This window comes from Myotis nattereri (genome assembly GCF_964212035.1).
Source record: "Myotis nattereri genome assembly, chromosome: 6".
Taxonomy (NCBI): domain Eukaryota; kingdom Metazoa; phylum Chordata; class Mammalia; order Chiroptera; family Vespertilionidae; genus Myotis; species Myotis nattereri.
Genome location: NC_138081.1, coordinates 17,394,071 through 17,419,978, shown reverse-complemented (window position 1 = coordinate 17,419,978; position 25,908 = coordinate 17,394,071). Strand labels below are relative to the sequence as shown.

The window sequence follows — 25,908 nt, the reverse complement described above, 5'->3', positions numbered from 1 at the left end:
GTGTTCCAAATTTGTATGTAGTTGGCATAATTATGAACACACAGTACTAGTAGATGCTCAAGAAAAAATGTAGATGCCTGATTGAATGATTTGAGCAATGCAAAGAAAAGCGGGATCCGGATTTCAAGGATATTCAACAAGTAGTTATTTTTAGGTTATTCTATGTATGCAGATTTCCCCAAAGAAAATTAACTTACATAGTCGCTGCCCTGAGGGGATATAGTTCTATCTTATTGAAAATGGAAAATCGTGTATGTAGACATAAAAAGGTATAAAAATAAATAAAAACATGTCAAGCCTATGCCAAGAACCCAAGCTGGAGTAAATTCACCTAAAAGACAGAAGAGTAAAGGTTGAGAGCAAAGAGGGGATATGGCATTTTAACTCAAGAAATGAAGATAGAAATAAGAACTGAAAAATATTCCATACAAAAGGTGAAAGGATAATCAGGAAACAGGAAAGAAGAAGGAAGTGGTTCAAAGCTACAGGTTTCTGTCAGGTTTTAGAAACAAAGAACAGTGGCCTGTCTCTATTGACAGGCTGTTTGGAGAGGATGGAATATGGACCTTGAGACTTTGCATCAGTAGCACCCGCATCTCAAATCAAAAACATTACAAGTAGCAGAGCTCTGGAATTTCAGGGTATTGGGAGGTTTTGTAATATTTCCAAATCATCCTATATAACAAAAGGCTAATATGCAAATTGACCAAATGTGGAACAACCAGTCGCTATGACATGCAGTGACCACCAGGGGACAGACGCTCAACGCAGGAGCTGCCCCCTGGTGGTCAGTGCGCTCCCACAGGGCTCAAGGCAGGTGAGCGCAGCGGCGGTGGCAGGAGCGCTAGGGATACCCGACTGTGAGAGGGCACAGGCCGGGCTGAGGGAACACCCCCAAGGAGTGCACAAAATTTGTGCACTGGGCCTCTAGTTTTTAAAATAAATCTCTCTCTCCTGCCACAGATTACAACCTATAGGTTTTATTTATAAGATGAATACGTGAAACCTGACAGGTTCATTGAGCTAACTGGAATATTCTGTTAGCAGTCTGTTATTCATGTATTTTTAATGGAAATTTTATACCAGAGAGAAAAAAATCATGAAATTATTTTTGTTGACTTAATTTATTTACAGGGTAAGAAGGATTAGAAACCAAAGAAGGTCATGCTGTACTTGCCAGTTAACACCTTTTGGCACTGAATAAATGTATAATTTATTTAAGTAATCATAGTTGGTTCCTAAGTGACCCAGTATTTCTGATTTTTTTCATTGTTACCAAAGTGAAATATGAACTCTAGTTTCATCAAGACATTAAGATGCTTAATGAATACTCTGCATCTCCTGTAAGTTGCTTTAATTTCCTATCCCAGAACACAGCATTGCCTCTGTTGCGCTCCCATGTACTCAGGGCATCTCCATTTGTCCTAGTCTATGCCTGTAAGCCTCGTGTCTTATAACAGGGAAGAATGCACTTTAGAATCACCTCTGCAGACTATTCAGAGCTTTTGACCCCAATGGCTGACTGAGCCTCTAGTTTTTCCTCTCGGTCACAGACCCTCCTCAGCCAAGTCACCATGGCCCTGGTTTCTTTCTTCTGCCTTGTTCTGTTGGGCAGACTCCCCACAGAGTCCTTGCTTCTTTTTCTCTACTTCACTTAGTCCTCCCTCCTCCCCCTCCTCCCGGCATTAGAAGTCAGACAGGAAAGGCTGGTTTCCTTTTCACAAGTTTTGAATAAAAATAATAGTAATTCAGATTACGTTTCCAAGTAGACTAAGTAGCTTAAAAAACAAGGTATCTGCTGAACAAGATGCTTCTTATTTTCCAGATCTCCTTAGGAACTGAGGATATATTGTAGATTTCGGGATTCTTTAAGAATCTTGAATCTACATTCTGTCATCTTTTATGTTTCTAGAACTCCAGAAACAGGCAAAACCATTGTCTGATTTTGGATCTTCCTTCTACTGACTCCAATGGAGATGGACCAGAAAGAACTACTCTGCCCACTGATTCAGCTATCGCTGGTCCACAGCCTTTTTCTGTTGGGAAAAGTGAAAACTACCTTTTCCTTCCATTCCTGGTAATGACGAGCAGCTATATTAAAGAGACAATCTTTTTTCTTACATCGTTTTTTCCATGTTAATTAACCTAAAATTTTTTCTTCACTTGTACTTGATTCCTACTAATTTTGCCAAAAAACAAAAACAAGTGCACACACACACACACACACAGTATATAAAAATTAGTTAGCTTTTCTAGTTAGAGTAACCTGAAATTATTTTGGGACCAGGAATATTTTCCTCACTTTCCTTTAAATCCTCATCTGGAACCTTTTCTCTTGCATTAGTCTGAGTCATACTAAACCATTTGTAAATATGAAATGTTCAACAGAGATGTGTGACACTGGGCAAGTCCCTTAACTTCTCAAGACTTCTTCCTCACTTGCAAAATGGCATCTTCTCTGCCCATTTCACAGGGTTATTGTGAAATCAAAAGAGTTAACAAATTTTATAAACTACACAAATATAGAATATGATAGTTTTCTCAAAGGCAAATCTGCAAATTCTAAGCTAAGGCACACAGAACCACTCCAAAGAAGGACATGCAGAGATGGGGCCTCAAAGAGGTTGGAAGGAGAGACCCACAGGACCCTCAAAGCACAACATATACTGGGCCAGCACAACATATACTGGGCCATTTAGCACACCAGACATCACATGAGCAGCTACAAAACAGAATAAAGAGGAAAGGGGAAAGAAACAAAAAGAAAAGCAAGGAGGAGAATGTACAATCAATCATAAGTTATATTCTGATATCAAAAAAATAAGTCATCCTGTAGGCTATGATATTTTTTAAAAATGAAGATAGGAAATTTTATACTAATTTTTATAAACTGATTTTTAAAATGTTTGCCTTTACCAAATAGAAGATTTACCATTTTGAGATTAAGAATTAGGGTATAGCCCGATTCCTTCTAATAATTAACAAATAAAATCAGTTTAGAAGCTATGAACTGAAATTTATCAAATAAAAAGTATATATGAATATACATGCATACACACAAATATGCACTTACAACAAATACTGAAAGGAAATACATCAAAATATTACTTGGGGTTATCTTTGATATTGAGTTTCAAGTGACTTTTACTTTCTTCTTTATGCTATCTAAATTTTCTGAAACTTTTGCAACAAATGCGTTTCTTAGGTAGTAATTAAATTAAAACAAATGTTACTGTGAGTGGATAAATGAGCTGTGGTACACCCAGACAACGGAACATTATTCGGTGTTAAAAAGAAATGCACTGTCTGTTCAACAAACAAATTCAGTAAATTCAGTGTAAAATTTAGCCAAAGAAAGCATTTGCTGTCCAAATTGCATTGGTACTCGTAAGAAGCCAGTTAATATAAACACCAATATGAAAGACCAATAACATTTTGTTATAAACCCTCAAAAAAAAAAGAAAAGAAAATGCGCTATCAAGCCATGAAAAGACATGGAGACACCTTAAATGCACATTGCTAAGTGAAAGAAGCCAATCTGAAAAGGCTACAGACTGTACGGATCCAACTATATGACATTCTGGAAAAGGCAGAACTATGAACACAATAAAAATATCAGGGGTTTCCAGGGAGTAGGGGGTGAACAGGCAGAGCACAAAGGATTTTTAGGGAAGTAAAACTACTACCAAGTATACTACAATGGTAGATACAAATCATCATACATTTGTCCAAACCCATAGAATGTACAACACCAGAAGTGAACCCTCATGTATAATAAAGACTTTGGGCGATAAGCATGTGTTCATCAGTGTAGGTTCATCAACTGTAACAAACGTACCACTGTGGTGGGGGACGTTGATGATAGAGAGGCTGTGCACATGGGGTGGGTGGAGGAGGACAAGGGAATCTCTGTGCCTTCTTAATTTTTCTATGAACCTAAAACTGCTCTTAATATATTATGTCTGAAAAACAAATGTTACTGAAAATGTAAGAACAATGGAGCGGTACTGAGCATCACATATGCCTTTGTTACTAGTCCCACAAATGTATTTTCACCAGAACAGGGTATTTTCCACACAAACTACTGAAACTAAAAGTATTACTGCTTCTCTACAATGGCAGGGCATTTACCCATGGTGGCATTAAAGACTGACAGGAAAAAACAAATCCTGTATAGTAGGTAAGAATATTCATTTTTTTTGTGACTAATAGTAACTCTAAATTCTCTAAGAGGAAAAGATGACTTAGGTAAAGATGAACAAGACCCAGAGGAGTCCAGAGTTACATGGCTGATTGTCCTAAGAGACCTCTTAACCCTGGCCCCTCACCTTAGTACACTGTGCTAAGGACAAGCCAAAGGACCACAAATTGTATTTGAGGCCCTAAGTTAGTTTAGATTTGACTCAACCTTGATATAAAGTTTTTGACTAAACCTCTGCTATAAAGTTTCCCCCTAAAAATTACTCACAGATATTCAAAGCCTTTGTCATCAAGCAGCAGAAAAAGAACTGACTCCTGGTGTGAAGTCAGAAAACAGAGTTGACTCCCTATTGTAATGCAACCTCTTGAGACCTCAGCTTGCTCATTTATAAAAGAGAAGTTAATGGATAGAAAACATCCAGCGCAGAGCCTCAGGAACTCAGAATTTAGTTTTATTCTCTGACACCTCCTACTACCCACCACCACCACCACCACACACACACACACACACACACACACACACACACACACCACACACTTTAAATTGGATGAGGTTTGTTACACTCGATTTAGCTTTGGAACCCTTCGTGCAAATCAAAATGTACTCGGAAGCCCATTTTGTGCTGCAGCTGTGCTCACCTTGTCTGCTGGAAGGGAGAGGGTAGAGAGAAAGAGAGCTTCATAAGGAGAATAGATCTAGTGGTTGACAAAAAAGTGAAGAGAAGGGAAATACAAGATAAACTGAGATAAATAGGAGATTGCAGGATGGATTCTCCATGGGGGCAGAGAGCAGGTGTGGGGCAGACAAGGGGACTGGGAACTGTAAGGAGACATGGTTTTTGGCCAAAAAGTTGACAACGGACACGTACAATTTATTAGTCATAAACTTTTGTAAGTTATTAAAATAAAAGTTGGAACCCTACACGTTTCCCTATAAAATAAGCCCTTTATCTCCTGATATGTTAAAAATAAAACTGGGTACAACCCTTGGCTTTATTCCAGTTTTGCTGTGGCTCTTTCAAGTTAGATTCTCAAAGTTATTTCCTCAACACCTAGCACTCCAAGGCTCTGACACAGAGCAGGCTTGCTGTAAATGTTCACCCGACTAATGTGGAAATCAATGTAGAAACAAGTATGCTTTATTTATTTATTTCATGCAAACTGACTTTTCTTCCTAAGGTTAGCTTATTTTAATTACCACAGTCACCGAGAATAAAAGGGCCTAAGTATCAACATCAGAATTTCACTCAGTTACTATAGGGACTTTGTAAATGTGCAGAGGTCTTAAAATTTAAGACCCTAAAATATAAATAAGAATATTTTTGAAGCAGTTATTTTAAATAATTTACAAACCGTGAGTCTTCCAGTAGCCTTGCTAAATGTGCAAGAGGCCAGCGTGACAACATTTTCCTGATGTAAAAACTATCAAAATCCATTCTAAGAACTGGCCAAATAGTACCAGGGATAGAACTAGGGACAGAACTCAGATAGGGCTCGGCTTCAGGAGCTCTTTGCAGTATTAGAAAAAGAAGAGAGAGGAGAGGAGAGGAGAGGAGAGGAGAGGAGAGGAGAGGAGAGGAGAGGAGAGGAGAGGAGAGGAGAGGAGAGGAAAGAGGTGGTTTTCTTCCAATAGACATTTTATGCAATGTATTCCATTTTTAAAAGAATGAAAGGAGGCCTTTATTAGTTAGAAATGCTACCTACTGCTTTAGACACAAGGATCTCTCCCTTCCCCATAAAGGTTTTTATTTACAGCTATATTTGACTCATCCTGTTGAGTTCTTAGCACAGAGGCACACAGCGCAGCGGTAATAACCAGAGGCATCTATCTAGATCATCAGATTTCCTTCCTCTGGTCAGTGTGTGCCACAAATCTCGCGCTGCAAAAGCTACATTTCATCTTCCAGTGTCAGAGTCTTTCCAATTCAGTTGCAAATTTTTATTTACTCATAGTTGAGTTCTCCTAACGAAAGAGATTGACGTGGTGACTCCATAGTACATGAGGGCTTCTCCCAGCTGTCACTGATGATAGAAGGTTAACCCTCCGCACAAAAGGATGCTTGGTGCTGTTCCATCTCGTCGAGTCCCTTCCTACTAACCAACTTGCATTCATACGCCACCACTGGCCTAGTATGTGACCAACGAACTACCATCAAACCTCAGCACAGATCCTAGACACCTTCGAGAAAAGTAAAGAGAAAGGCATCTCTCCATTTGGGGCTATTCCAGCTACTTGGCTCTACCAAGAAATCACATTAAAAAGGGGCAGAAATATGGTCTGTAAATAATAAAATGGGCGTATATTCTACATTTTGTCCATCTATGCTTTCCTAATTATAGAATCCAAAAACTTCTGCATCCCAGGCCCCAGCAAATTTCCTTGCTACGTCCGATCTGTGCCACCAACGTAGAGTTCTAAAAATACCCACGGAGAGTCCTTGCGGGAATCCCCTGAGAACTGATCAAAGCCCAGGGCCTTCCACTGACAGGCCACCCAAATCGCCCCCTCCTGCTCCCTTAATCTTGCAGCAGTTCTCAACCTGTGGGTCGTGACCATCGGAAAACACATATAACATATCAGATATTTACATGACGATTCATAACAGTAGCAAAATTACAGTCATGAAGTAGCAACGAAAATAATTTTATGGTTGGGGGTCACCACCACATGAGGAGCTGTATTAAAGGGCCGCGGCATGAGGAAGGTTGAGAACCACTGGTCTCTTAGGCCTTTATGAAACCTCTGTCCTTGGGGATCACATGTTAGACATGGTCAGACCATGTGTCCCACCTTCTCGAAAGCCCTGAGCACAGAAAGCTCCACTCTCTAGCACAGATTCTCTAAGGTAAGGGAACTTGGTTCCTAAGTCTTACGAAAAGACCACGAGGAAGGAAAGAACTCAGGAAAGAACAGACAACCAGTTTTTGTGGCCACACCAATGGGTCTTCTGTTGCTTCGGATAAACCAGTATTATCAGTGCCATAGCTTATTCCTCAGGGAAATATAGCCTCGGTTCACGGTATCTCAAAGGGATTGCAGACAATAAAGGGCAAATGCCCTTCCACTGTGCCCATCTGGGTAATGAAGAGACTTTCCCATAACTAGGTTTGCAGAGGAGGGCTCCTCTTCATGAGAGCAGTAAGCCACATCTCTCTCTGTACGGTTGTTTCTCTTCCCGGTAGCAATCTTTTGGCCTCAAGAGCAGAAAAGAAAGGACACACATCCCTTGAAGTTCCCCTTCCCTACGGAGAAGGTAGCTGTCATTTTTAAGACCCCTTAGTAGGGGCTTTGCAAATAAATTATCCGGGAGTAAGGGGTGGGAGACACCCAAATGTAGAAACCATGAAAGGAACTAAATGAGGTCCAAAAGTGCCAAGGCCACCAAGAAAAGCGCCCAGACAAGGAAGGAAGCAAGCCAGTAGAAGGGAGTGGGTTGTGACTTCTGACCCAGCCATGGCTGTGGGTGGCTCGCCAACGGAGCCGATGCTGTGGAAAGACCAAGTGCAGTGGCTCAAGGGTCTAAATGCGCTTAGTGAACCAAGGAGCCCAGGTTATTTTGGGAGGAAAGAAAAATATGTTTCCTGAGTATTTTTCCTTTCCCCTCGCTTAGCACCACACCCATGTCGCCTCCTTCCCAGTCGTGTCACCTGTTTCAAAGTCTGCCTCTTTAGTCTCTTTGATTATTTTTTTCCCTTTAGAGAAAATTACATCCACTCCGTTCAAAACAAAAAAAAAAAACCATCTGAGAACACGACATGTGTGTGTGTACTTTGTTTTTTCCTGGTTTCATCAGGAACCTGTAAGTGCTTAAAGCAAACCATCTGCAAAGTGTGCTAATTGATTATTACGAAAGTCGCTCGGACAGGTATTTAATAAGCAAAAGAGAAGATTAAAGAATAAATTTAAACACAAAACCTCTGAGGCCTGGCTTCACTGAGAAAGGTTAACCCAGGAAGCAGGGCTGGAGTCGAAAAGAATAGATAGTCGTGCAGCCAGCCTTTCTCAGATCTGCTCTGCTCAACTTCTTCGCTGCTCTACCTGCTTTTAAATGCATGAAAGGTTTGTTTTCAAAAATAAATCCGGCCCATTTCCCCTCTCCTTCCTTCTCTGGGCCGATACATTCCTTGAGGGTGATTTTTGGATTGCACCTAGACAGCCCCAGGTTATGTGAACTCTGGTGTCACCTGGAAATGTTTTCAATTCCTCCTGGTAGAGAAAGAACAGAGAAAAAGAACCCAACTTCATAAAGCCCTACTTTTTCTATCTGGCATATTCAAGTCAAATAAACCTGAGCTTTTCTAACAACGAAACAGTCTCACCCTCACTCAGACCCAAATTCTTCCTAATGCATCTATTCTGATTATCAATAACAACGTTTTTTGATCATGTGGCAGATCTGTTCCTCTTTTTGGTCATATTTTTCTCAATTAAAGATTCTAATGGCCATTGAAGTAAGACAAATTACCCTCATCATTTATGTCTACAAACCTCTGCGACTCTGAGCTTCAGAATTATAATGGGAAACAGAAATCGTGCCTTTGATTTTAAAAAGCAGAAAGGTGGGGCTTTGCTGAACTTCATAAACACAGAATCGAGAACAAGGAAGGGATTTGAATGAAAAGCCCTCCCGTCACACCCTCAGCCTTCAGTAACCCCTTTTATTAACAATTCTTGTAGTCAAGAAGTCCTTCTTAAAATCTAACCTAAATCTATCATGCTTCAGTTAAAAACCTGTTCTCTCTCTCTGACGGTGCCAGAGACAGAACAGCTGGTCACCATACACTCCTTAATAACTCCTCATAATTTTGAAGTCTGTTATTAAGTCATTTTTCAGTCTCCTCTTCTTGAAGCTAAATAATCTCTCAAGTCTTTCAACTTATCCTTATAGGTTCAATTTTACAATCCTTTAATCAACATCAATGCTCTTTGCTAAACATCCTTCAGTTTTCCAAGTTGCTCTTATGTTTCGAAACCCTGCTCACCTTTGGAATTGCTCCTCATCCACGAAAGCCCAAGACTACTTCGGTGCATTTCACACAGTCCACAGAATCTCCTCCAGCAGGTAACCTGCTGCTTTGTTTGGGTTATTTTTAATACAAACCTGCTTCTATGGCTCCTTCTCCAAGAAAAACACGTTCTTCGGGACCCAGGACTCTTACTGAGCAACAGAGGAGCCATTCCCCCTCCACCTCTGCCCTGTGGTCTTCCTCACCAGAGCTCTTCAAGGTCTTTCCCGACCCACTTTCCCTAAACTGTCTGTTATAAAATGAGGATCTAGCTCAGCGGTTCTCAACCTCCTGGCCCTTTAAATACAGTTCCTCATGTTGTGACCCAACTGTAAAATTATTTTCGTTGCTACTTCAGAACTGTAATGTTGCTACTGTTATGAATCATCATGTAAATATCTGATATGCAGGATGGTCTTGGGCGACCCCTGTGAAAGGGTCGTTCGACCGACAAAGGGGTCGCAACCCACATGTTGAGAACCGCTGACTAGCTAATCTGACCTGGCCCGCTTAATTAAACCAAGTGGTGAGCCATCAATGCCTTAAAACACTTTATCCTTTGCAGACCACGATGAAGGCCCTGTCCTCAAAGCCTTGACTCCAAGGAGGGCCTCAGGCACCTTGGTAAAAATCAAATGAGAGAGGTGTGGGGCCAGTGGGGATGGACATGAGAACCCCGTGATCCTCAATCATGCCACACCAGCCTTGGTTAGAATCATACAACAGTCAACTTCTGGGTGTGTTGATTCTACTCAACTCTTTCTGCAACCTTTTCTTAACCATTTGGGCATTTCTAATGCTCTCTCTTCTATCCAAATTATTATTATTATTTTTATTCTGACACTGATTGCGTTCAGGGCTCCGCATAAGATGTGTGCCCTCTGCCTGAAACCTCTGCCCTGTTCTCCGTGGAGCTGGCTTTCCCTCCGCTCTAGCATTCCTTCCCCAAACAGGCCTTTCCCTGCACGTTTGGAATCGGCTCCTATCTGTCCCCTAATGCCCCATTATTCTTTATTAATACATCAGTGCGCTTTACAGCACTTACCACAATTCGCAATTAGATGCAATTATAGATAAATGTTCATTTACTCGTTTCTTGTCTGTCTTCTCCACAGAACGCAGGCTCCTCAACGGCGGGATCGTGTCTGCTCTGATTTGGAGCCTGGCACCTGGCTAACAGTACACACTCAAAAATAATTTTTGAGTGAAAAAAATGTCCCCATTGCCAGAAATACTTGTGTTTTAAAGCGTATCTTGAATTGTCATTAAAAAGGCTCTGTCAACTATTATAAAGGAGGAGGGGGTTTTGGGGGGTGGGATGGGGTAGTGGGAGGAAGGGGTCCTTCGGACCCATTTAGTCCTGGGCCTTCGGGCAAGCCTAGCCCTCCCATCACAAAATGCTGTGAATCCCACTCTCTTGCTCCTGCTCCTTAAAGCAATTAATCTCATTTCCAGTTATTCTCCCTGCTTTCAGATTCAACATAATGAGGCCACTTGTAGATTTCCATCCTTTTCCTGATGCTATTTCTTCACTGCTGTTCCCTTCACAAAAATACTAGCATTGTTATAGAAAATATTCAGGAGATTATGCATCAAAATATTAGCAGTGGTCATCTTTGGAGGTGCTATTATGGACACTTTTTTATTTTCTTCTTTTGATTAACTTTTATTTTCTAATTTTTGTGCCATGTACTTGCCTCCATTTTCTACTTGTGTGATTTTTTTTTAAAGTACACTTGTGCCGAAACCGGTTTGGCTCAGTGGATAGAGCGTCGGCTTGCGGACTGAAAGGTCCCAGGTTCGATTCCGGTCAAGGGCATGTACCTGGGTTGCGGGCACATCCCCAGTGGGGAGTGTGCAGGAGGCAGCTGATCGATGTTTCTCTCTCATCGATGTTTCTAACTCTCTATCTCTCTCCCTTCCTCTCTGTAAAAAATCAATAAAATATATTAAAAAAAAAAAAAAAAGTACACTTGTGTTCAAGTACTAACTTTACTTCACTGATATTCAAAGTGAAATTCTATTGACGGTTACCTTACACAACTTATTTTCATCTCATAAAATGCAGTGTTTTCAGCTCTGTTAAACTTTCACCTTAATGAATTGAAGATGAAGCAGAAAAACACACACACACACACACACAAACTATGTATATGCCTTCTCTGTCTGAGGTCTTATACCTTGGAACTTATATATAAAAGCCTAAGTGACCAAATGACCAAACGACCAGTTGACCAGTGGCTATGACACGCTCTAACCACCAGGGGACAGATGCTCAACGCACAGGATCGTGCTCCCTCCTGTCTGGATCGGGCCTGCAGGGATCTGGCTGAAACTGGCTATCCAACATCCCCCAAAGGGTCCTGGATTGCAGAGGGCACAGGCCAGGCTGAGGGACCCCACCGGTGCATGAATCCATGCACCAGGCTTCTAGTTTGCTATGTCGTAACACTGCTACATCACCAATAGTAAAACTTGCTTCTTGGGTAACCCTACTTCATAACATCAACCAGGAATATCCTGGGCCCAACACCAGGAGCTTCCACACTTTACTGACAAAGCATCAGGGAGTCTGAGTAGTGAGTAACTGAACACAAAGAGACCTGGGCTCCTTGCCCGCTCCCATAATCATGTGCTGACTTGCAGAGTGACAAAGAGCATGAGTTTTCAAATGCCCGTGCCTCAGTTTACCCAGCTGTAAAATGCATAATGCATCCCTCAGAGGGATGTAAAGAGAATCAGTGAGGTAATGTCTAAGTGTTTGGAAGTCCTTGGCAGAAAGGCGCTACATAATTACTATTTGGTATTTAAGTTGCCCTTCATGTGTGCCAAGTACTTTATGATCATTCCTTAGGAGTTACTCTCAGCTACTCTGAAGTTGTCTTCATGTCTATTTCCATTTAAAAGATGAAGAAATTGTATTGGAGAGAAGTCTAGTGATTCGTTTAAGATCACTAAGATAGCACTGAGGTCTCAAGAGAGGAATTTCCAGTCCTCCAATTCCTTTAACCATAACTGAACCCCCATCTTAAAATACAAACTACCCATACAGATGAATTCTCTGTTAAGCTACTGTGAAGTTTCATGGTACAAAACACATTGTGAATTGTTTTTGTAGGATACAGTGAATGGTGAGGAGGTGAAACAGAAACCAAGCCTCTAGAATTAGGAACCTGGTCTTCACAATCACCTCGCTTTCTTACACATCTACAGTTCACCTCCCTTCCAGTACAGTAGCCTGCACTTTGGTATCTTCATAATGTCCTTGAAGGGCCCATATTTTTCTACTAATTTCCAGAGCCAATCCTAATGAGGCATAGAGCCCAGGTTAAACCACCAAAACACACGGTAGCCTTTTTACCCAAGTAGTAGCTCATGAAAATTCGTGCCGAGTAGGTGAAGAATGAGAAGAGGCATGTCGCGGAGGGTGCGTACGCAATGCGAGGGTCAAAGGAAAGGCAGAGAGTGCCAGCTGGATTTAGTGTCCGCTGACCTCCTCCCCGCCAGCCCCTTCTGCACAGCTCCAATGACAGCCAACTCGGGAGTCACCATCCACGGTGCCCAGATGCAGTCCTACCCTCACCATGGCCTCCGGCTCTCTTAAACCTTGCTCCTCCAGCCCACACCTCTATTTTCTTCCCTCTGCTTCATTCAGTGATTCACTTACCACATAAAAGAAGCACCTTTTGTTTCTGAGTCCTGTACTCCCACTATAATGTCAGAAAATGTGCAGATACCAACCTCTAAGAAATGCTGCTCTGGTTGTTCAATGAGCAACCAACAGCCGGGCGACCTCTGAGGATCAAGCGTGGCGATGGAGTTCTTTAACACAGATTTGGATAGAAAGTTCCAAAGCAGCTTAGGGCTTGCCCAAGGCAAAGCGGTAAAGTAGGGGATTTCATCTCCTCCGCATATGCCCTTTCTTTGCCTTCTCCCCCTCTGCGGGAACACTCCCTCCCACCTGTACACCAGCTGGCCCTGGACTCTTCAGAGCTCCCCAGGGTGAAAGGTGAGCAGACATTTCCTTCCATCCATCTCCCATGAAAATAGATCTGTCTTGTGTTCCATTCCCTTAAATACCATTCCAACGAGCCTGATAACAATGGCCTGCCAAATGTCAGCACGAAAGGAATGACCAGCAGTGTGGTTCTCGGGCACTCAGAGCAGACAGACTGGCAGCAGGGCGCCCCTCCACTCCCATCAGGTGGACAGCCGGCCTTCACAGAGCTGACACTTGCAGGATCAAACGCTGAGGCTACCACTAACAGGCTCTCACTGGAGAACCACCAAAGGATCTACCTCAAGAGAAAGAAAACTGCCTCCTGAAGGAAGAACTGAGGTGCAAGAAGGAACAGTGAGCAATTAACTCAATCAGCATATAGACAAAGAGCAAATAAACAGTTTGAACAGTGGTGATGCCTAACCCAGGGACTGTAGAAAAACAAGGATGACAATATAAGACCAGAACATTAGCAGACAGGGTTTGATGATGCTTTAAAAGATGCTAAATTATTCCGGAGGTGGGCAGAGATCGTGACTAATTTTATTACGATAAATAATTTTCAAACCAGCAGAGAAGAAAGCTGGCCCGAAATAGTTTCAGTAAAAAGAAACTATTAGCAAAAAGAGGGAAATACAGGAATATAAAAACCAAAAATTAACACTTGAAATTATATCCTGTGCTCTTAGTAGCGCACCAGCTCTGAAAAGCATCAGGACCCCACACGGCTATGGCCGACCTGCAGGAACGCTGTGATGCCCAAGGTTGGCAAAGACTGCCCTCAAGGCCAGCAAGAGCCCTCCCTGCACACCTGACTTACTGTTCACCTTCTGGTGCCCAGGACTTCCCTGTCCTTTTATCTCCCCAAACCTGGCCCCAACAAAGGATTCTAGGGGACTTATTTTTACCTGACTACGACGTGAAGTCTGAGTTAGCTTTTCTAGGGGTCCTTGGATTTAAGCCTTTATCCTAAATTATAATGCTGTGCTTTTGTTTACTAGCACATAGATTGTAGCCACCCATGCACAATGGCAGGGAAAGTTGGGGAGGAACAGAGAGCCCTTCCTTTGCTACTTCAGCACACATCCCAAACGCAGTCTCATACCCGAACTGCTGCATATGACCTTAAATTAGTATCTTCCATCTATACGGCTTCTATGCACTCTCTTAATTTCCAAAAGTTACTCGAAAAGCATGAGCAATTATTTTCTACAAAACTTTTGAGATTTTATGTGAAGACCAAAGATGTGCTTTCGTTGACATCCCTGTGTATCCCATAAATATGGTGGGTAGGGACAGTGCAAAGAGGAAGAGCAACGCAATGAATCCCTTTTCTCTGTTATTTCTAAGTGTATCCTATTCACCTCTGGTCCAGTCCTTGAAGAAAATGCTTCAGGACAAACAAAATAGAAGCAAAGTAGTTCAGTGAGCTAGCAGAAATGATCTCTTTGGGGAAGAAAATTTTATTTTCAAATGAATAAATAAGTAAACAAACAAATCTCTCAAGTCCCTAACACTGTTTTAAGAATGAATGCTTTCACCCTGACCGGTCTGGCTCAGTGGATAGAGCGTCAGCCTGCGGACTGAAGGGTCCCAGGTTCGATTCCAGTCAAGGGCATGTATTTTGGTTGCGGGCACATCTCCAGTGGGGAGTGTGCAGGAGGCAGCTGGTCAATGTTTCTCTCTCATCGATGTTTCTAACTCTATCCCTCTCCCTTCCTCTCTGTAAAAAAATCAATAATATATTTTTTAAAAAAGAATGAATGCTTTCTGACTACACCAATGTACAAACTACTGACACATTTGGATTGAGTATACGTGTGTTTTCAGAGAACACACACCGCTGGAAAAGCTGCCGAGCTATATTTAGAGTAAATCTATCAGCTGGAACGCATGCATGTGGAAAGTGTGCTCTTATTGTAAAAGCCAGGGCTCCTTGTTCACACAAGTCCAATACAATGAGAAAGCACATTCAGAACCGGGGAGCCAGGGGAGAGTGCAAAGGAGGGCCACGAGCATGTTTTAACGGCTGTGATAATTTGCCATGAAAGGATGTGAGGGCCACAGCTCCTTGCTACAGCATGCCATGTGCTGCTGAATTAAATTACTGCCATGCAGTCTGCTCGCGAAGGAATGTGTAAACAGGCCATATATCCTTGCATCAGATCCAGACTGTTGCACAACACAAAAAAATGCCTCTCGATGTGTCATTTCCTTCTTGGCCATCTTCCCAGCTCCTGACAGGCAGTCAACAACCAAAAGTACTGAAAGAGATTAAAAACTGCTCTTCTCAAGAGCACATTCCACCGACCACCAGACCTAACCTCCACCAGAGCTCTGACCCCCCTTCTCCATTCTCCTTAAAGAAAGGGAAAAGGGGGGGGCAGTTTTTTTTAACTGTTATTAGCCTCTTAAGTCAAAGGTTTTCAACAATGTTTTCTATACTGGGGACCAAATAATTAATATTGATGACAATCAAGCTGCTGCTTACATTTGCTGTCCTGTAAATATCAACATACAGCATTTACCCGCAATGTCCATTCCTTGGGCACAGAGACAGTATGGAACCAGAGTAAAGTCTGCAAGTCAAGAAGTTCAGGGCTTTTCCAATGCTTTTTTTTTCTGTGTTTTTTTTTCCAATTTTAGGCAAAGGACTAAAATTCAGGCCTGTGGCATCACGAGTATGGTACAAGGCCTATCAAGTTTTTCTCAAATTGTCTTCACAGACAGCAAGAATGTGAATGCAAGAACTGTGTCCGGAGGTATCAAATAACCTTAAAAATATTCTCCTGCTATCCCTCCATCCAACACATTTTAGATGGTCTCTGCCTTCTTTTACACGTGACCAACCTCTACACACGCACCCACCCTGGGCGCACAAACAAAGGGCATGGGTAGGTATCCAGCCACCATGAGAAGCCTCGCCTTCACCCAGCTGGGATGCAGAGCAGTGCAGGAGGAAAGCGAGCTGTCACTGACATCGTCTGGAATGAGGAAGAGAGCATGCCCAGCCCTCACTCTCCCCACCCTGTACTGGGCTGGAAAACAGTCTCAGAGCTGGGTGGAACAGCAAGAGAGAAAATGAGACGATGCTGTGTCCAGACCACCCTGCTTTGTTTAAGTCTGCTACCTTCAGCTGATGAGGTAAAATGTCTGCAAGCGGAAGTACCTCGAGAATATGGAAGAATAAAATGTTCTCTAAAAAAATAAAAATAAAAATAATACGCTGATGAATTGGGCACAGGTGGGGAGAAGCAAACAGGAAAAGAGCACAGCCTGGCTGCAGGGCCTTCAGCCCAACAAGCTGAGTGAAGCCGGGTGCTGAGGCTGTCCTAGATACACAAACATCACTGCGCACTTCCCGGTAACCGCTCACTCACCTACGTGTCGGCCCTGCTGAAGTCACAGAGGGGCCAAGCAGAACAGCACTGCAGCCCTGCATTCTACGCCTGCAGGAAAGAAGCCAGGTCCCTGGGAAAGAAAAGGCGGGGCTTCTCCAGGTCCCAGTGGATGGCTGGTCAGTGATGAACAGCAGGAACCCAGCAGTAAGTACACAGATGCTGGCTTTGGTCTCTCTGTCAGAGTAACTATGAATTCCTTCCTTGGGGCATGACACAAATTTCTTAGAAACCCACTCACCTGTGTTAGGTATCCAGTTTGAAGGTGTGCTGGCAAGTGAGAATTTTCAAAGCTGGGTAACATCCTATATAATAAAAGGCTAATATGCAAATCAACCAAACAGCAAAACAACCAGTTGCTATGATGCGCACTGACCACCAGGGGGCAGACGCTCAATGCAGGAGCTGCCCCCTGGTAGTCAGTGCGCTCCCAAAGGGAGAGTGCCGCTCAGCCAGAAGTCGGGCTCATGGGTACAGGCAGGGCTGAAGGACCCTCCTCCCCTCAAGTGCATGAATTTTCATGCACCGGGCCTCTAGTAAAGTATAAAACCTCGGGCTTGTCCACTTGAGGATTCCTAAAATACTTCTGCTACAGGCTTTCCATGTTGCCAGGCAAGCTAATAACCTCCCTATGTTCAAATGTCTAATGTTCTCCTCTCACACGAGTATTGATCTGGCTCAGCTTGATACTGACCTGCTAATACCAAGCACCTCAAGGTAATTTGTCTGATAATTACCAAATCAAGAATGAAGCTACTATAATGGAAACTTGGAGTCACCTTTAAATGACCCCCAGATTAAAAAGTCAAGAGGCCTTTCAGAGAATGGCACCTCCAAACAATTATTTCTCCTGTTGCAGCAATGACATTTGCCATCGGAGCACTTATGGAAGTTGCTGTTATTGGAGATTCAATGAAACTCTGCCCCCATCATTCACATCTTTGTGGGGATTCTTCCCTTTGACTCTAGGCTGCCTCTGTATCTGGCTTTACCCAGCATCTGAAGGCAGTAACTCCATGACAGTTCTGAGCCTTAAGAAGGCTTAGGAAGGACTGACATCTCCCCACTTTTGCACCTTAGGGAGCCCTGAGGTGCCATGTAAGAAGTGAGACGTTGCCGGACATACCTCATGGAGAGACCACATGAGAGGCAGGGGGAGAGAGAAAGGCACTAGGACTACGTGGAAAGAGAAAGGCCCCGCTGTCCATCATTCTAGCCAAGCCTATCCTTGCAGACACCCCACCAAGGCACCAGGCATGTGAACAAGGCCATCGTGAATGTTCCAGCATCAGCCACCATCTTACCACAGCCACATGAAAGACCCCAAGCGAGACCTCAGAACGCCCCACCAAGATGAATCCGTCAACCCACAGAATGGTGAGAAATAATAAAATGGTTGTTATTGTTGGAAGCCATTAGGTCTTGGGATGGGTGTTATCTAGCAATAGATAACTAGAAAAGAGGCAAGAGAGGTAAAAGGATGCTGACCATGTAAGGCAGCCTATCTTTCCATCCCCTGCACAGCCTGCAACACCTTTACCATCCGTCCTCTTCCCTCGCCTTAGAATAGGACACTGCTAACCCAGTTTTCACCTTCTGGCAGAAATCCTTTAAACCAGACCGCAGTTGGAACCCACTGCATCCATGCAACACAGGATCCTAATAGAAACTGATGTGTAAAAGGGTCAGGTCTCCAAAGGCATGACTGTTGCTGCCGCCGCTCTGCGGACCTCTCCGGCTGGCGAACACACGGCAGTTGCTCCTCAGAGCTAACTTGCCAACAGGAGGTCAACACCCCCTGCCTAAACACAAGACTTACAAATTTGGGATCTTAAGTATGATGTCATGTCTTAAAATGATAAGCTGGCAAAGAAAATAAATGGCATTTTGTAAAGATGTGCACCGTTTTCATGTTTACGCTACTTAAGATGAAGGTTCTAATAAGTCATCGGCTATGTTCCTTTAAAGGGAAGTTTTATAACTGAGATGAATCACAACTGCGAAAGATCAAAGTTAAAAAACATCAATGATGCCATGGGGTACTTTTTAATCTTGTAATGAGTGATGATCATGTGCTCTTATGAAGTGAGTCCAACTGCCAACGCCAGATGTGTATATTAAGAAGAGAAGTTGTTTGTGATGTGACAGCGCCGGTTCAGCTGCCAGATTCAGAAAACACAGAAGGATAAAACCGTTCTGATTTTTGAGTGAAAAGCAAGTTTTGGCAGATGTGTTGATAACCAGGGCCTCAGAGGGGGCACTGGGGCCCTAGCATCCTCTCTCGGACTTTGCCTTGCTGCACAGTCATCAGCTCTGCACAGCTGTCTCCAGGCAGCATGGATACCTGCTCAAGACACAATTTATAACACTTATTAGTGTCATGTACTAATGAGCAGAAAATTAGTAAAGCCATCTGCAAGAGAAAAAAAATAATTCACTGGAGAACTGAATCTAGATGCTATCTATTTCCTGGACACATGCTATAAGCAAAACTCACAACAAACGCCTGACACTGAAGGAAATTGCTGTAATAAAAGCCAACACGTAGTGAGCACCCACTACATGACAATCACTGCCCTACGCATTTTATATGCACCACAGCATTTAACATCTTTACAGCAACTGATGGAGAAGATACTATTATTAGCATTCTCCTTTGAAAAGATGAGCAAACTGTGGCAAAGAGAAGTTGGGTAACTTGTCTACCACTGTACAACTCGTAAGTGGAGCTGGGATTTCAATCCAAACAGCTGGACACCAAAGCCCACACCTTTAATCACTAAGCTACGCTGAATAAAGACCCAGCCAGTTAACCCAGAACTTGTCCTTGTTCAAATGGCTGATCTACCAGAAGCAGTCTCTTCAAAGAGTGAAATTCCTTTACAGGAATCAATAGTGCAGGATCCTCAACTTCAAACCATTAGAGTAATAAACAGATGTACACTATTTCTATGACAACCATTACTTAAAGAATTATAATTTTGTGGGAGAGGAGGCTAAAACAATTGCATTAATGGTCTTTTTTCCCCCCTCATAAAAGCCTTTTTCTATAGCCCTTCTCTGTTAACAGTCAATAAAATAAACCTTTCTGAAATCTAGAGCAGCGATTTTCAACCTTTCTCATCTCATGGCACACATTACTAAAATTCTGCGGTACACCAAAAAATAGATTATGTTTTTACCAATCTGACAAAAAAAAGGTATAATTTTGATTCATTCACGCCAGACAGCTAGTGTTCTGTTGGCTGTTGTCATTTTTTTATTTGACAATCTAAGGGAAAAGAGGTCAGGTATTGCATGTTTTAAAAATTCTTGTAGCATGCTATTTGAAAATCGCTGATCTAGAGCAAGAGTTGACAAACGACAACCTGTGTGCCAAGTCTGACCCATCGCTTGGTTTTATAAATAAAGTTTAATTGAAACACAGCTACAAGCATTAATTTATGTATTGGCTAAGGCTGCCTTTGAGCTACAATGGCAGAGGTGAGTACTCGTAGCAGAGATCATATGGCCGCATAACTGAAAATATTTACTATCTGGCACTTCAGAGAAAAAGTTTGCCAAACCATGTTCTAGAACAGTGGTTCTCAATCTTCCTAATGCTGCGACCCATTAATACAGTTCCTCATGTTGTGGTGACCCCCAATTTCATTGTTATAAATTGAACATAATTAAAGCATAGTGATTAATCACAAAAACAATATGTAATTATATATGTGTTTTCCGATGGTCTTAGGCGACCCCTGTGAAAGGGTCGTTCGGCCCCCAGAGGGGTCGCGACCCACAGGTTGAGAACCGCTGTTCTAGAAGTTTTATCATTTAACATTATATACACACACTAATCCATCTCACAGTTGAAAAAATTGAAAATCTTGGGCATTCTTCGCATCTGTGAGTCTCAAAATTAAAGAACAGTATTGGGAAGCATGCAATACTATATTTAGTGCCCAGGGTGGCCAAGAGCAGGGCAGAAGGAAATAACCAAGCACAGTAGGTCCAGGTTGTAAGGTTAAGATGTTACTGATACCAGACCCATCCCTATATCCGGACACTTAGTCACCTCATGATGTCAGAGAAATGATGTCACATTTCACAGATACTTTTGGTTCTGGAGAAATGTCACTCAGGCTGATCTAGGGCAGTGGTCTGCCACTCGAGATCTGTATCTGCTTCCCCCTCACACCCTCAGCACCCTCAGCAGCACCCACAGCTTGATCTCAGGTCACACACATACCATCTACCGCTGCTACCCCTAATCCTCACTTGTTTGCCTTTACAGGGCATTGAGCCCATCAACTAATTAATACTGCCAACAGCCTCTTTGGAACAAAGTCATGTTATCCTCACTTGAAAGAGAAGTAACTTTCCCAATGCTACCTTTTGTCACATCTTTCAGAATGTGGCAGCACCCACCTCCCCTTTTCCTCTCCCACTCATCAGCTTTTAAGCATCGAGTCTTGAGTGTATGAACACACACAGATACACACCCAGTGACACACACACAGAGAGACACACGCACGCACACGCACAATAATGGTTTTTCCAAGAACTACGAGAAGCAGCTGAGATCAGCAGGAAACATCTTTACAAGATAAGTATTCGTAGGGCTAAATGTTCAAAGACTACTCTCCCGCTTTGTGCCTTACGGAAATGGATGTCCCTGCCTTTTCAGGAACTCAAGGGCTAATTCGATCAAATGTGAGAAGATGTCTCCCATCGTAAGGCATCACCCAGACCTATGGCAGTCCAGAAAAGTCAGGCAAGGCCCCGAACTGGGCAAAGCAGCCCTGCTCTCTTCTGCTCCCCTGCACTGCATAACCACTGGCCCCTAGGCATGGAGACCTGGTGCAGCCGGAGACAAGGGTATGGCTAGCGCCTAATAGGACCTTCTCAAACTGAACAGACAGGGCCAGCACTGACCCAACATTGGGAACCTGGAAGAAAGCCATACACATGAAAGGAGAAAAGAAAAACCTCAAAGACTGGCTTCTGAGGCAGGAAACCTCCCTCGTTCAGGCAAGCAGTCAGTTTTTGTGAAGAGAGACAGCCGCAGGAGGAACGGAAGGCACCGTATGCTCCCACTTGGGCCGAGGCACCACTCACCAGCCCTTTTCTCTCGGTTTTAGAGGAAGAAAGGAGATGCCACACTCCCTGTCTAGGCAGGTGTATTGTTATATAACAAATATTTCTGCCAGGTGTACCCCCACACAAACCAAACTAAACTCTGAACACAATGGCTAGGTCTCCGATGTATTCACTCATCAAAGGCAGAGTCCTATGCGATGTTTCCATTGGCACAGAATTTTTAATGTTGTATATGGCAAATAATCATTAATCTCTAAATACATTTAAATGCTGCTATGTCAAGTCTGTTCAAATCAGTTTGGGGGAGGGGGAAACCAAACCAGTTTCAATTCAGATTTAAGAGGAAAATGTGTATTAGCCCAAACGAATTATGTGCACTTTCTTAAACTGCTGCTGGTTAATTAAACCTTCTGGATGCCCAGACAGACAAATAAACCAAGATGGATTTAAACCTGGTTGGACTCTATATGTTAAAAGAAACTATCTATAACAATTACTAGAACATGACCAAACAACAGTGTTGTAACAATCAAGCAAGTTATCGTTTGCAAATACATTCTTTGTAATTAAGCAGTGTGCTCTTTATAAAGGGAATTGAGTGGGCGAGGTAAAAAGTTAAAACACATTCTTAGACCATGGGAAACATACGCAAATGCTTTTTGACTAAGCTCAAGAGTTTTCAGTTTATTATTTTCTTCCTCAGCTCTCATGGGTCTGATCTGCCCTGGCTAGTGGGTACAGTGGATGAGTAGAATCTCTTAGAAAATAGTTACTCATTTCTCAAAGTTATGTAGGCCTTAGCAATTTTGTGGCAAAGGTTAAGAGTATAATTTCTTTTTCTACTATCTGTGAAGTTGTACTAACTGTCCCTCACTAAAAATACATGCAGATAGTAAACTTCACAAAGAAACTGTTTACATGGAAGTAGCACTACCTTATTTGGGATAATTTCCTCAAAGGGTCTGTGCAAACTCTATTACCATTTCCAACAGGAAGGCAAGGACTTACTTCTGGGTTCCCGGGGTCCATCCACTGTAACTTTAATAGCTCTGTGATAGGTGGCTACTTGGGGAGGATTGGTGAAGACAGTTATGGTCAAGGTGAAACTCTTGCCTGCAGGTGTAAAAGAGAAAAATCCATGGTGAGTATAAAAAGATAATACTGATGACAATATAACAGCACAGATGTCCAAACTTCATTTAAGTTATCTCTGAGTTGGTAATGAAACAAAGACAAATAAGACGCCTTATTCTAAGATAGAATCTCTTTGATGGCCACTCTAGGAAGTTAGTGAACTCATTGAGTGTTGAGAGCTTCATCTTCATTGTAGTACCATACAAGGCAGCTCCAATCTAAAAAAAGAAAGAAAAGAAAGAAAGAAAGAAAGAAAGAAAGAAAGAAAGAAAGAAAGAAAGAAAGAAGGAGGGAGGGAGGGAGGGAGGGAGGGAGGGAGGGAGGGAGGGAGGGAGGGAGGAAGGAAGGAAGGAAGGAAGGAAGGAAGGAAGGAAGGAAGGAAGGAAAACAAAAGAAAAGAAAGGGAAAACCTGCTCAGTAGCAATAGTTGTAATGAAAACAAAAACCCTGGTCCACTTGAAGAGGTTCTCTTCCTTTCAGTTTTCTCCAACATCAGGAACACATCCAAGCACAGACAATTTTAGAAGTCTTTATTTAGGATTAGGTCATGACCCCTTGAGAGAACAATAGTAAATCACTGTTGATTATGTTATTTACTTCACATGGCTTTAGCATTTCATTTGCTCAACTGCACTACAATAAGAAGATGAAAGAGGAAGGTTCTTATGGGAATCATTTTAACAGGAGCCAGTGTCTCCTGTACTGGCCTTAATGTGCCTGTGGTATGATGATTTCATCATTACTGGAACAAAGATTTTCTCCTCCCTGCCCACCCCTCCCCTAACATACATCCTTGCTGCTAAATCTTCAAATAACTCCCTGACAGTGACTTATTTTTGCTAAACGTACAGGACACCTCCCAATATAAATATGAAGTTTTGCTTTTAGCAGAGGGTGTGCTTCATGGAAATATTACATCTGATGTTTCTCATTAATGAACTACAAGTGATGAATGGAGGGGGAAAGACAGGGAAAAGTTTGGTAGCAGATTAGGGCTTCTTTCTTTCTCCAGCAGAGGATACCAGACTCTGTTACACAGACCCACTGACAGTTGTAATCAGTTAGATTTGCAACGGTTAGTCATGTCAGATAGTCAAAACTGCAAACTGTTACAAGACAGGAAAAGGTGGGCGTGAAACAGTGACTCAATAAAACATTCAGCAATCTCAGGCCAGAGTATTCATTTAGCCTGGTCTATAACAGACCTTTAAAAAGCTCATTTTGCTTTGCTTTGTTTTTTGGTCAGAGACTGTTTTTTCCCTTTACTGAAAGCTGAGGGTATTAAATCAAAACACAAATCTGAAACAATATGTATCAATGCAAAGTTTAATGCAATCTTTTCAAAGCTTAATATGGAACAGGTTATATACAAGGCTTAATGTGGAACAGGTCTTTGACTGTCAAGTCTAGTGAATGGGTTTTCTTTTCAACCCAAACCATATAAGTTCCTAAAATATGTTTAAGACACACATCATTTGTTACTCAGGATATATAGTTTTAAGTCTCTTTAGCTATACTTTTCTATACCCAAGAGAAGGGGGGGGGGGAGAAAGAAAACACAGGAATGCAAGGAAGGGGAAGATGAATATTGATTAAAAACCTATGAAGTGCCAGGTTCATACACATGACCTCATTTGATCCTATCAGTTAAGTTTATCACCTTCTTTTCACATATGAAAAAAAAAAAATGAAGCTCAGAGAGGCTTTAGTCATTTACCCACACAGCTAATAAGTGGGAAAAGTCAGAATCTGAACCTAGTTCTTCCATACCCAATAATGAATGCTCTTCTTTTTAACATTGCCAGAAAATATTAAAAAAAATTAATAGGTAATTTATTTCTACATGTGTCCCAATATACTCTATAAGACCAAGAAACAGTAAATATAAATCTACTAACACCCTATCTTGGCCAAGATGATGAAAGCATCTATTCTTAGTGTCATTAATATATCATAGCTCATTATTACATACTGGATGTTACATGGGTGTAAGTGGTTTAATTATCTCATTAGAGAACAGGATTTATTATATACATTAAAACTAACCAGAAGAATAAGAGTCTAAGCTAGTTACAGAAAACTTAAAACCCACAGAAATCAAGATTAGAAAGTTGAATAGAAAGCCACTGGATCCAGGTCAGGACCTCAACACAATGGGGAGATCTGTCTGGAGGAGTGAACGGCGGACTCCCTAGGCCCGAAAGTTAATTTACATGAAACCATAAAAAGATGCCATCCTGGGTTATATCAATGGTTGTGAGTCAGAACTGCATCTCTTGGAAAGTAGTTGTCATCCCTGGCTAATCTCAACATATCGAGGATGTACTAGTATATATCCCAAGTGTCTCTAACGTCTGTAAATAACCTGCTAGAGCTACTGTCCATGTATTTATTTCAACTGGTTCTGAGAATATTTCCATTTGAGACCTGTGGAACTTACATAGGATGTTAAACGTCATTGATGCTGATCCCAAATTCAGAGAAACACCTCATGGAGGGACAAAAGCCAAATACAGAATTCACTCTGTAAGGATAAAGCATCTAAATGTTCAAAGTGGAACCAGTTTTCTATGAAGACCTCTTTTTAAAAGAAGTGGGCTTGGGAGGAGGAAATGACTACAGTCTTCTAAAATCAAATCCTAAGGATCAAGGTGTACTTTAACAACTAAAACAAAAATCAAGGAGGTTCTTTCCCCTTCTTTGTGCTCCTTCAGGAAGAACATGAAGGTAGTGCTCCAGAAACTACCACCCATCTAGGTAATTGGTTCTCCACCTTATAAATAATAATACATTTCCTAAGTCAAGTGTTTATGTATTTATTATTTCCTTAATGTTAAAAAAAACTTTTTCCAAATCCCACTTTTTATCACTTTCTATAAATGATAAAAATTCAGGCTCCTACTTTAAAATGCAGGCTCTTACTGTATCATTCATATATTTCTTTCTAAAATAAACATAGGAACTGCCATTAAAAGTCAATTCCAACCTAACCTGAGGGGCTGTCAGGAACAGTCAGCAGGAGGGCTGAGACTGTAAGCTGGGATTGCAGCCTAAATTGACAAAGTCCCAGGCTCTGTATACCAT

General features: G+C 42.1%; 1 protein-coding gene across 3 annotated transcripts in view; it reads right to left on the bottom strand.

Moving 5' to 3' along the window:
- Positions 1-25,908, bottom strand: part of RUNX2 (RUNX family transcription factor 2) — a gene marked incomplete at its 5' end in the record, with an annotated part of 119,948 nt that overhangs the window by 82,319 nt on the left and 11,721 nt on the right. For all 3 annotated transcript variants that reach the window (XM_081094250.1, XM_081094249.1, XM_081094251.1), the window contains one exon: positions 22,699-22,803. In XM_081094250.1, coding sequence (XP_080950376.1) covers positions 22,699-22,803 — 105 coding nt within the window. The remainder of the gene's footprint in view (positions 1-22,698; positions 22,804-25,908) is intronic.